We start from the raw sequence: 12,310 nt of genomic DNA, 5'->3' as shown, positions 1-12,310 counted from the left end.
TCTTCTCTTCTTCTCAGAAAGAGAGGTGCTGGACCAAAATTTCTAAATGAACAAACATTTAAGTAAAAACTAAAAAATGATTTTCTGTAAGCCGTAATCCTCAAAAGCAGAAAGAATGGGATAGCTGACAAAGCAAAGCTTAAGTGGCAAGAACAAGGCTTCCTCTAGATCAAAAACTTTCTCAGCAAGTGAAGGATGAGTATGACGATGCTGAAATCGATGCAGTTCTGTCTGCAGGGCCTCGTGATCCTCCTCTAGCCAGACGTGCGTATCTTTGCGTTGGTTTTTGTCGACCAAGACAAAAACAAACCCATTACGCTTTTTTGTAGATACAAAGTCTCACTCCAGATGTTTTCTTCCAACTCTGCTTCCTTCAGACGATCGTATGATCTCCTACACAATAACTAAAGAGACTTTCTTGAGCAATGTTGATGTTTATTTTCGCAGGGATTGCTACGTTTTCATTAATATTGAGGCTTCAAACTGCTTTGCCTTTGTAGGTAAGGTGCCTTTGCTCCAAATGGGTTTAGGATTTCCTCTCTGGCTTTGGTATTTTGCAGTAGCAGCAAAGTGCATTTTGGTGTAGATTTATTTATTTTTTTATTCTGCTCTGGATTCATCCCTCTTCAGTCTGATAACAATGTCTTACATCAATTCTGGAATTTCTCAGTCATGCTCTCCGCATATTTCCTCACGCTCATTTCCTCTTTCCTTTCTGAGTCTTATTAGACATAAGCTGGACTTTCTCATTCTATTCTTTATATCTTTCAACCTCTCTATCATATTTTCAATCTTTGTGTCTTTGTCCCGTACTTTGAGTTATTTACTCGTATTAGCTTTTAGTTTGGTAATTTTCTCTTTAACAGTGTCTAAACTGCTTTTTACCCCAATCATAATGTTTTATTTCCTATGACTGTGTACTATTTGTCTTTTCTTAAAAAAATGCCTTAAAAAACAGTATCTTAATCTTTAAAGTTTTCTTTCTTTTAATAATTTAAGAATTTAATATTTATTTCCAGCGTTATTGAGATAGAATTGACATATAACATTGTGTAAGATTAAGGTGTACGATGTATTGATCTGATACAGTTATATATGCAAAATGATTACTGCCATGGTGTTAGCTAGCACCTCCATCACGTCACATAATTACTGTTTCTTTTTTGTGTTGAGAACATTTAAGATCTACTCTCCTAGCCACTTTCAAGTGTGTCATATGCTATTATTAACTATAATCACTATGCCATACATAAGATTACTCAGAACTTACTTGTTTTACAACTGGAAGTCTTTAATAATTTTAAATGTACTTACTACATATTCTCTTTCAGACTAGTATGTACGGCAAAGCGATCAGGGCTCTCTCCCTTCCCTTCTTCCTTCCTTTTTTGAAGATGCTCATTCTTACTCATGGCGGATTATCTCCTTGTGTGTCTGACAGCTGTGAGTTCCTCCTTAAAGAGTCTTGATGGGGATTTGAGACAATTCAGCTGGAGCAGCATCCTTGCAGAGAGCAGCCATGTGCTCGCTGGCTACTCACAAAGTCTGACCTGGAATCAGGTTTCCTTTGTGTTTTTTTTGTCTTTTCTTTTCATTTTGTTTTTGGAGGAGAGTAAAATCCTTTTTTGGGTATAATACATAATATTTCAGGAGGACTTGATCTCTGTTTCCCCTGGCGGTAGGAAGATATTCTGGTCAGTGGTTAGTGAGGACACTCTTCAGGGCCTTCCAATTATATGCAAAGTGTACAATCTCTGAATGATAGTTATTTTAATAACATTTTATCTGTTACAAATTAATCTAGGGAAGGCGGAGTTTTTTTTAAAAAACAGCTTTATTGAGCTATAATTAATAAAGCATACAAGTCACCTATTGAAAGTGTACAATCCAGTGATTTCAGTGTATTCACAGAATTGTGCAATCACTATCACAGTGAACTTTAGACATTTCATCACCCCAAAAAGAAGCCCTGTAGCTATTGCCAATCACTCTGCATTCCTCTCTGCCCTCCTCCCCAGGCCCAGGCCACCACGAATCTACTTTCTGTTGCTACAAGTTTGCCTATTCTGGACATTTCACATAAATGGAATCATACAAAATATGGTCTCTTGTGTCTGGCTTCTTTCATTTAGCATAATGTTTTCAAAGACTAACCATGTTGCGGCATTTGTCAGAATTTCATTCCTTTTTATTGCTGAATTATATTCCACTGTATGGCTGGACCACATTTTATTTATCCATACATCAACTGATGGACACTTGGGTTGGTTCCACTTTAGCTACTACAAATAATGCTGCTATGAACATTCATGTACAAATTTTTGTGTAGACGTATGTTTTCAGTTCTGTTGGGTATATATCCAGAAGTGGAAATTCATGGGTCATATGGTAACTGTATGTTTAGCCTTTTGAGGAATTGTTAGACTGTTTTCCAGAGTGGCTGCACCATTCTACCTTCTCACCAGCAATGCATAGGATTCTTATTTCTCCACATCCTCACCAACACTTGTTATTGTCCATTTTGTTTTTAAATTTTATTTTAGCCATCGTAGGGGTGTGAAGTGGTATCTCATTATGGTTCTGATTTGCATTTCTCTGATGGCTAATGATGTGGAGCATCCTTTCATGTGCTTATTGGCCATTTGTACGTCTTCTTTGGAGAAATGTCTATTCAGATTGTCTGCCAGTTTTTAAATGTGTTGTCCTCTTATTGTGGAGTTGTAAGAGCTCTTTACATATTCTGGACACCAGTCCCTTATCAGATGTATGATTTCCAAGTATTTCCTACCATTTTGGGGATTGTTTTTTTTTTTTTACATTCTTTATAGTATTCTTTGAAGCACAAAGGTTTTCATTTTGATGAAGTTCAATCTATGTATTTTTTTTTTCTTTTGTTGCTTGTGCTTTTGGCGTCTGGAACCAAGTTTTACATTAGTTTCTCTTCTGGAAATTTCTGGACCATTCAGAGAGTGCAGATTCAGAACCCAAACCTGAGTCAGGCACAGGACTCAGAGTTACATACTTTTCCCCATTCAGAGTCCAGGTGGACAGGTAGACACAGACAGACTTCCCTGGGCAGATTTTCAGTCTCCCCTTTCAAAGAAGCTACAGCCTTCAAGAGCCCTGACTTCACGCAGGGGTCTCGGTTCTACTCCCACCTCACACAGACTCAAGGCTGACTCTCCTGCTCCTGCATGGGCATCAAATCCCAAGTGCAGAGACCGCCAGTTGGAGCCGCCGCCAGGGCAGCCACAGCACCAGCTGGACACCTACTGCTCTCGTTTTCGGTTCTCTTAAGCCTCCGACATCTGGGAATTGCCCCTGTTTTTCTAATGAGCATATCAACAAATTTAAAATTTCAAAAAATTATATTTTATCCAGAATTTTCTAGTTAGTTATAGCAGGAGCTTTTTTTTTTTTTTTCAATATTTTATCGCTCTGCCTATTACTGGAGTTAGCACTGTCCCTTAGAATTTTCCCAGTTCTCTTCTTTGTCACCAAGATTCAGATATTGAAGATGATAGAGCTTTTTAAAAATCCTTGTGCTCACACAGTCACAAGCTGAGCATCCGTGTGTCTCAGTCTTTTATTTCTAACATGACACAAGCTGCAGCCTGAGAGAAAGCCGGAGAAGAGATCTGACACAGCCCGGGGTCTCTGGAAGACCTCTCCTCAGACGCTGGTCCTCGTGGAAGCGGGACGTGTCATGACGGCTGCTCTCCAGCGGCTCTCATCAGCCCGGCCACGCTCACTAACAGCAGTCCTTGCCTGACACTCTTTCTGTTTCTTTGTCCTGCTGTTTCAGAGTTCTTCCCTCTGCCCACTCCCGCACGCCCACTCCCATCCTAGAGAAGATTGGGAAGAAATCAAGTCAAAGTCTGCCTGAGAGCCTTTGCTCTTGGATGAAACACCAGCGTGGAGTATGTGACTGAAAGGGGAGCAAAGTCAAGGTGGATCAGTCCCAGGGACCTGCACCTCCATCCTGATAATGACACTGTCAGGTTCAGACCTATTCGGTGTCGGTGTCATTGGTGGGAACTGGGGAATGAGCCAAAAAGGATGAGAAGAGAAACCTTTCTCTGGTGCTTCCCGAACCGTTTCACAACATGACACACAGAGAAGTGACAATGGGTTGATGGACTGGGGTGTCCTCAGACTGCTACCTGCCACTCTGCGTAACGGCTAGGGATGCGGACACACCCGCCTGGCCTGGGCTCCTGGAGGCTGAGGGCTCGGCGTTTTAGCACAGCTGTGACTCCTTACAGCACAAACAGTACCCCAGTTGGCACTGGGTAAAAAAATAACTGAGGGGGAGGCCGAAGGGCCAGGACAGCCCACCCGGGGTCAAATGCATCTTTTCCTTATCTCTCAAAGCTGATCCATTCCTCACTCCAGCTGGCCTCACTGCCCGACTTCTCAGCACTCTCTTGTCCCCCTTGGCACTGCCTCCAAGTTTCTTGTGTCCCTCTTTAGAGCTCCCAACAGGGCCCTGGTGAAGAGAGGCAGGCCAGCACCGGAAGCGCCGGGACTCGCTGGATGCCTGTCCCTGCCTCCCTCTGCAGCGTCTTCGTCCTGACCATGACTGCCTCCAAAGCCGCCTCCAACCCTGCCAGCAGGCCCCGTGCCACCACGTCCTCTGCCCTCTGCTGGGTCCACTAGATGTTTTCTTCAGTGGCGTGCCATGCACTTGGCCTTCCTAACTCATCCATCTATGTATTTCCCATCAAGGCCACTCTGAGTGCTAACTGTATCTTCTAAGCAGTTTTCAGTGTTTACAAAATTAATTAACTCTGTTACATAAAACGATGACAGTGACAGGCAGACTGTTTCTTCACACAATGCCTTAGCACATGGATGGCAGCAGAGAGTTCTGGCTGGGGAGCAGGAGAGGCCCTGGGGCATTTTTGACAACTCCAGGGTAGAAACAGCTGCTGGAGGGTGCTGGCCACCTCTCGACTCCCTTCTGTCCTACATGGGCTTCCAGGGCGACCTCTTTGATTCTGTTCCCAGGGAGCCTCAAGAAAAGGAGGATGCCCCCTGGGCTCAGGAAGCATCCTAGGAAACAAAGCTATGTCACGATGGAGCCAAGACAGCAGAGCTGTGGTATTTTCACTTAACGGAGACACCGTGAAGGGAAGGGAAAGAGAACGAACAGTAATGTTCGACATGGATAAATAAAAGGGACAAGGACGTCCTCGGGGAGGGAGTCGGGAAGTCCTGGTCTTCTCTGCCCAAAGACCCAGTTTACTGTCTCAAACTTTCTACCTTCTGCTCACCCCGTGTCTGGGCAGAGGTCAGGAACGTATTTTGAGTGCTATTTCCAACAGCCCAGGCTAGTCTGGAATTAACAGCTCCTCGTATGTCAAGTGCACGCTGTGACATCGTTGGAAGACTGGGAGAAGAGCAGTGAGCTCATTTGTTTTCAGGAGAAAACCTCACGATTTCACACTCGCTGGAAGAACTGGTCTGGTCACAGCGCATCTTTAAAGAACGTCAGGAGCACTCTCGTCTTTGTGTTTCTACAAACTCAAACGGGGCTCGGAAGGGTGCTCCAGACCTCTGTTGGCTGGTCAGTCCAGGAAGGCTACAAGATTAGGGCAACACGTCTGTCTCAACCTGAGCCTGACGGATCTGAGCAAAGGACTGTGCGCCGTTGCGGGACAGGCTTTAAGAGGCAGAGGTGCCCCCCTTGCTCGCTCTTTGCCCTCGGGTCGCTGGGTGCAGACGGTGATCAGCCCTCCAGCCAGCAGAGCCTGGGCGCCTGAATCACCCCATGGAGGAGAGCCACCCACCAAACAGCAACACCCGCGGTAGACCGCAATGAGTGAGAAACAAACTTCTCTCGCATTAAAGTGACTGAACTTGGGAGGATCTCTTTGTCAGCGTAGGCGAGACATGCTCTCCTCATGTACCACGACACTGCTTTGTCAAGATGAAGTCTTGAACACCTGTGTCATAAAGCTCTCCCTTAGAATCTCTACACACTCTTGCTTTTTATCATTGGTGGTGAATATTATCCCTAATTAAAAAAATGATAACATGAGTCCAGCCTCTGGTAGAATTCATCATCAATTTCAGATTAGTGGCACGGGGTTCTAATGAAGTTCTACTTAAATTACAGTTGAGGTTGACCTGATTGCTGGGTTAGGGAAGGGCCAACGTTGCTGCACGCAGGAGGGATGAGCCAATGAGATGCCAGTGAGATTCAGGGCTGCTAAGCCCCGTGTCCAGGGGACATGGAGAGGGGCTGAGTCTCTGGGGCCGGAAAAGCCTTCATCTTACCTGACTCCCGCGTCCGACCCCGCACCACCTCGCTCCAGGGCCCGGCCCCGATGGCGTTGAACGCCTGCATCTGCAGCTCGTACTCGGTCCACTCCTCCAGCTCCTCGATGGTGAATTCCCTCTCAAGCCGGTCGTTGATGACTTGGGTCAGCGCTGGAGACTGGAGGTCGGGGCGCCAGTACTTGATCCTGTAGCCCACCGACTCGGGGTTCCCGTTGTACTGGGAGTCAGGCAAGGGCTGCAAGTGAACGACAGTCAGTGGTGAGCTGACGCCTCAGGACTGTCACCCGTCAAGGTCTCCGGGTGTGGGCCTGCCGTCTGAGTCCAGTTCCAGGGAAGATATTTTCTGCGGGGAATATTCTTAGAAACTTTCCTCTACTTGTCCCTGTAACTTTTCTTCTGTTAATTAAATGAAATTCTGTCAGTAACATTGGACGGACATAATTTCTTTCAATACATTTTGGTTTAATTTTGTGGGGATATGTTCTGATTAAATGTCAAGCTGGTTCTCTTAAAAATATTGAGTAGTGGTTTCACGCTGACCTAGAGTAGGGGCTCATAGGTCCAGCCTGTAGTAGCACCGGCTTTCCTCCCCGAAAGAACATTCCTCAGTTCCAAGAAGCTGGGGAGTAATGTTCTAACTAATGAGGTAGCCCGAGCTGTCTGAGATCCAACACCAACTGCGAAACATTAAACTCTCTTGGTTTAATGATGAGATTAGTTTGACTGGGACAAAGGCATGACGAGGAAATGACTAAGCTCTCTGTCCCCAAAACCCCCCTCCCGCCCCCCAACTCACCACCCAGCGGAGCCGCAGGCTGGTCTCACTAGCAGTTCGGACGGTGAGGCTGGTCGGAGCCACATCAGGGGGCGCCTGCAGCGTCTGGATGACCCGGGAGGACTGACTGAAGGGGCTGGCCCCAACAATGTTCACCTGCCTCATTCGAAATCTAGAGGCGAAACCATTGACAAGAGTTATTCTGCAGCAAAAGGTCATGTGAAAAACAACAAGGACATGACTGTTTCTTGCTGGGCTCAGACATGCATCTACCCGTATCATTAAGGCGGTAGCTCAAGGACACTGTCATCAAAAATGCAAATTATGTATGTGGCCCTTTTCCCTAAGAGCCTCCAAAGAATGGCAAATTCAATGCAACTCAATGATCTTAAATCCCCAAGTGAAGTATACTGGATGGGTGACATGCCAGAAATCTGTGTCATCAGCTGCCATTGGCTGATTCAAGCTTAGGGCAATATCATGGGATCAGGGGTCAAGGAGCTATGTAACAGAACTGGAGTGTCCGAATGTCACTACCAAACGACAGCTTTGAAAGTCCAATGTCTTTTTAACGACCAAGGACGCCCCACACCCATTCTCTATTGGTTCAGAAGAGGGGCAATGAGCCCAGAATCCACACCCTGGGACTCAACCCCATTGGTAGCTGAGACCTTTGGCAGACCAGATTTGTCTCCATTTCCTTAGCGATAAAAGGAGGCTGGAGTGAGATGTTCTCTAAAGTCTATGTCAATGTTTTCAGTTCCAGCTCTTCTAGATTTATACGTACAATTATTTGAATTGAACTTGTATACAAGAAAAATATCCTAAGCACACACAGATATTTATGAGAGAGGCTTCCTAAATTTACACGAATTTAAGACAGGGACATTGGCCTCTAATCACAGTTTCTGACCTTTGAAAAAATTACATGCTTATGCTAATTTCACATGGTAAGTCTTGAATCCCAGCTCATTTTATGCTAAATGTTTTTCTCCAAAAATGAGTGTATAGTACCTTGATTCATCTGCTCTAATCTTAGGAAGGATGTTAAAATGAATAGAAGTGATACAGCGTCTCTCATTAGGTTCTTTTTTAAAGCCTAACTTTAGTATTGTACTGAAAAAATCTTCTTTCACCTTTTACTCCCTGAATTAGTCATTTTTAGTCTTTTATTCCCCGACCTCATGAAATGTATCCGTCCTGGCAGAACAATGACATTATCAAACTCAACATCTGGTGATAACTGGAAATTTCATCTCCTTCAATGATCTTACGGGAAGTTATAACATCTCTAACAGCTCCTGATCACTCTCCCCTTTGTTAAGGCCAAGGATTTACTGCCTGGAAAAGTTTCAGGAGCAAGAAGCAAAAGGTTAAATGGCATGTTAAGTGCCTGATTAGTGAGACCAGCAGCTCCTGAGCCTCTGAGGGGGGAAGCGGAAGGATGTCCCCAGGACATCTGCTTTGTTTACACACAGCATGTTGTTGTCCCAGAAGGTCACAGAGTTTTGTAAAGAAAAGTGTCACCTCTTCAGCTGCCCCAGGCTCCTGGTTAGGAAGCCCACTATAATAGTGAGCCATTCCTATGGGGTGTCTGGCCAGCTGGTGTTGACGGGAAGAACGTTGCTCAACTAGCATCAGGGATGTAATCTCCTTTGCAATAATACTCAGCAGTGCGTCTTGCTCCTAAAGGTTTGATTTACTGTTATGGTTACTTGGAAACTTCTCAGTGACATGCCCGTGCCTGGGTTTTGCTACTGCAGACTGAAGCCACCTGCTGGGGATGCCACACTTCCCCCTGCGGGCGGTTATCACCAGCTGCTCTCACCTGTAATGAGTGTAGGGCGTGAGGTTGGGGATCTCCAGCATCTGGGCATCAGGCTCGTTCTCCTCCTCGTAGAGGCTCACCCACTCCTCCTCATCACCGATGGCTCCGACCTGTGGGAAGGGAGATCCTGGGACCGGCTGGACCGGCTGCAGGGTGGAGGCCGCCATTGATGGGATGTGCAGCCGCCTGGTGTGCGGCGGGCTGCAGGTGAGTGGAGTCCTGCACAGCACGCCCCCCACCCCCCAACTTGTGCCTTGGAGGTATAGGTCTTGCTATTCCCACCATCGCGTCTGGGTGGGTTTTAGTCAAAAGCTCACAGTCAGGACTCGGTCTCTCCCCACGCCCACTCTGCCCCTTTCTGCCCCAAACACGTACCAAAGACACCACTGCTGGCAGGGACACAGGAAGGTCCTTACTCAGAGAAGGACTCCCTGCTGCCCCGGGGGCTAGACCGGCAGGTGAAGTCGCTCTCAGAGGTAAAAGAATCCCCTCAGGGCAGAGCTGCTTCCCTCCGGACAGAGACGGGCCCTTCCCCAGTCCACCAAGAAGCTCCCATGGGTGCCCTCCGTGCTCTCCCAGCTTCTGCCTCACCTGAGACTCTGGTGCTGCCCAGGGGTTGTCTCTTGCTGATTTTATCCCTATTCCTGAACCTCGCGTCCAGTTGGCCTGCTCAGGTCGTATTTTCATGTGGCTCCGACCCTCCCAGGACCCCCCAACCCCTGTTCTGACCCCGAGCCACACCTCTTGTGATTTCCTGCTACTGCCCGAGGCAGCGTCCAGTCCTGCCCGCACCCATCCGACCACATCCCTCACCTGCCTGGCTGGTGCCCTGGGGCCTGTCCCAGCGAGGGAGCAGCAAGAGGAGACACCACGACGTCCTGCCAGCCAGGAAAGCTCTAGGATCTCTACTCTGCAGGGTTCTGCATCCCTGTCCCAGGCATGCTCTGGGCCTTGTGCAGGCTGTGTGGCTCTGGGGACCCGGGGGACACATACAGAGGGAAGGCCATGAGCACGGAGAGTGTCAGGCCAAACAAGTTGTGTCCAGGCAGGTCAGCCCAGGGCCCTGTGCGTTTAACACTTCATAAATGACTTAAATGACAGCGTAGGAAACGTGCCCATTAAGTTTGCAGAGAAACCAAGTTGGCAGGTGGCCGGGTTATTGGATGATGGCATGAGAATTCAAAAGGACCTTGGTAAACTGGAGAAACGGCCATGGAGGACGAGGAGGAGATTGAGCAAACACATGGTGGGCGGCCTGCTTCCTAAAGAAAACTAAACGCAAAATACAAAGCTCTAAGTGCTCTGAATTGCAAACATGAAAGCAGTTTGGCAGTTTCTCAAAAGTTAAATACAGAATCAGCACATGACCTAGCAATTCCACTCCCAGGGAAATACCCAAAAGAAGTGAAAACTGGTCCTCTAACAAATAGACCCACACGTGGTCATAGCAGCCCTATTCACAATAGCCGAAGGTGGAAGCAACACAAATGTCCATTGACGGATGAAGGGATAAACAAATCGTGGTCCTTATACATGATGGAATACTATTCAGCCATAAAAAGGAATGAAGTACCAATACACCCTACAATGTGGATGAACCTTGAAAACACCATGAATGAAAGAAGGTAGACCAAAAGGCCACACGATAAATGATTCCATTTTATAAAATATACAGAATCAGTAAATCCAGAGAAACAGAATGCAGATTGGTGGTCACGAGGGGTTGAGGGAGAAGGGAACAGAGAGTGACTGCTTGACCAATAAGCTGTTTTCTTTGGGGGTAATGAAAATGTTTTGGAACTGGATGGGGGGGTGGTTGCATAGCACTGTGAATGCACCACCTTGTGACTTGCACACTTTAAAATGGTTAACTTTAAGTTATGTCAATTTCACTTCAATTGAAAGAAAAACATTAAAATAAAATGTGGGATGATTGGCCAAAACCATTTGGTGGAGAAAGATCAGGAGGTCAGAGTTAATAATGAGTGGCCCAGGGGTCAGCAAAGCAGCAAGGCAGCTAAGTGGGCAGCGAAATCCGGAAGACGCTGTGCAGTCTGGACAGCGGAGGAAGGGGGCCAGTCTCCTCCAGTCCTCAGCAGCCCGCAGATGCTCACTCAGAGACACAGCAATGAAAGAGTGAGAGAACAACACGTGTGTGGATGGAGCAAGGCTGTACAGAAGAAGGGAGGGATCTAGGCTAAACTGGGTTGGATGAGCTCTCCCGAGACCCACGCGCCCACCAGGCCCACGGCTGCCACCTGCCTCCCACCACTGTGTCTACGACACGGAAAAGGACAAGGAGGAGAAGACTTGCCAGTGCTGACCACGGCCTGGGGCCGCCAGCCCCGCTGGACAAACAGAGGTGGGTCTCCCACAGTGTGACCGGGGCTTCCTGGGAACCTCGGGAGAGCCTGATGTGCGCCTGGAAGCCCTGCCCCGGCTCGGTGTCTAGCAGAGAGGAGACACACAGTGTTTACCTGTGGGAGGAAGGGAGGAGGAGCTAACAGATAAGCCACAGAGCAGGGAGAAGTTTTCCCTGCCCTTTTACACCAGAGGAAGCCAAGCTGGAAAAGAGGACCCTTTTCCGAGTGTTTGTCACAGCCCAGGACACCTCTGGTGCCTTCAGGGAAAGGATAAGCGTGCAGAGCAGTCGGAGGGGGCGTATCCAGGACGTGCTCGGGCTCTTGTGGGGGTGGGGGATGGGGATGGCAGGCGGGCTGGAGCCAGACGATGGGGGAAGGAATACCTGAACCCCACGTCATCTCTGCCCTATTAGTTCCATTCTATAAATTCTTAATACCACGCATGAATTCCTTAAAGTCGAACTACTAACTAGTTCAGCTGAATCGTATTGGGTGTCACGGGACCCCTGTTGAATGGAGGGCCCAGCACGACAGTTTAGTGGTTTCAGAGTCCGAGGTGACAGGATTCTGGGGGTATCGAACCAAACACTTGTGCTATTTCTTGGAAGTTAAGTTTAGGAAAAAAAAAAGGAAGGAAGAAAGAAAAAAAGAAAAAGAGATGACTTCAGTCTTAGGGCAGTCAATTCAAGACCTTTCTGTCTCACTCAATCAAATGCTGTGGAAGCACTCCAATCCAGGCAGGGCAGCCGTTGCTAGCTACAGTGGGTGACGGAGGTGGGTGCAGGGCTGGTGGCATCTGCTCCCTACCACTTGGGCGCTGCCATGCGGGTGCTGGGGCGCTTGTGTGAAGGGAGCAGAGGCCTGGCTGTTCATTTATTATCCAAGGCCCTAGGCCTACCCGTGGAGGCCCACGTACCTTTGCAAAGCCACTCCTTTTCCTTTCTCTCTGCGCCCCCACTGACACCCCTCCAACCTCCGATGCTTTGCTGAGCTCCTGGACAGAGAAATAAACCGGGCTAAGAAACAACCGGGTCCTGGTGGTGGTGGGGCTCTTGACCT

General features: G+C 47.6%; 1 protein-coding gene across 4 annotated transcripts in view; it reads right to left on the bottom strand.

Moving 5' to 3' along the window:
* Positions 1 to 12,310, bottom strand: part of SDK1 (sidekick cell adhesion molecule 1) — an 857,904-nt gene that overhangs the window by 114,722 nt on the left and 730,872 nt on the right. For all 4 annotated transcript variants that reach the window (XM_070231391.1, XM_070231392.1, XM_070231390.1 and 1 more), the window contains exons 23-25: positions 8,889 to 8,998; positions 7,082 to 7,232; positions 6,283 to 6,520 (exon numbers count right to left, since the gene is read on the bottom strand). In XM_070231391.1, coding sequence (XP_070087492.1) covers positions 6,283 to 6,520; positions 7,082 to 7,232; positions 8,889 to 8,998 — 499 coding nt within the window. The remainder of the gene's footprint in view (positions 1 to 6,282; positions 6,521 to 7,081; positions 7,233 to 8,888; positions 8,999 to 12,310) is intronic.

Source organism: Equus caballus, chromosome 13, assembly GCF_041296265.1.
Source record: "Equus caballus isolate H_3958 breed thoroughbred chromosome 13, TB-T2T, whole genome shotgun sequence".
NCBI classification, from domain to species: domain Eukaryota; kingdom Metazoa; phylum Chordata; class Mammalia; order Perissodactyla; family Equidae; genus Equus; species Equus caballus.
This window is presented reverse-complemented; position numbering and strand designations above follow the sequence as displayed.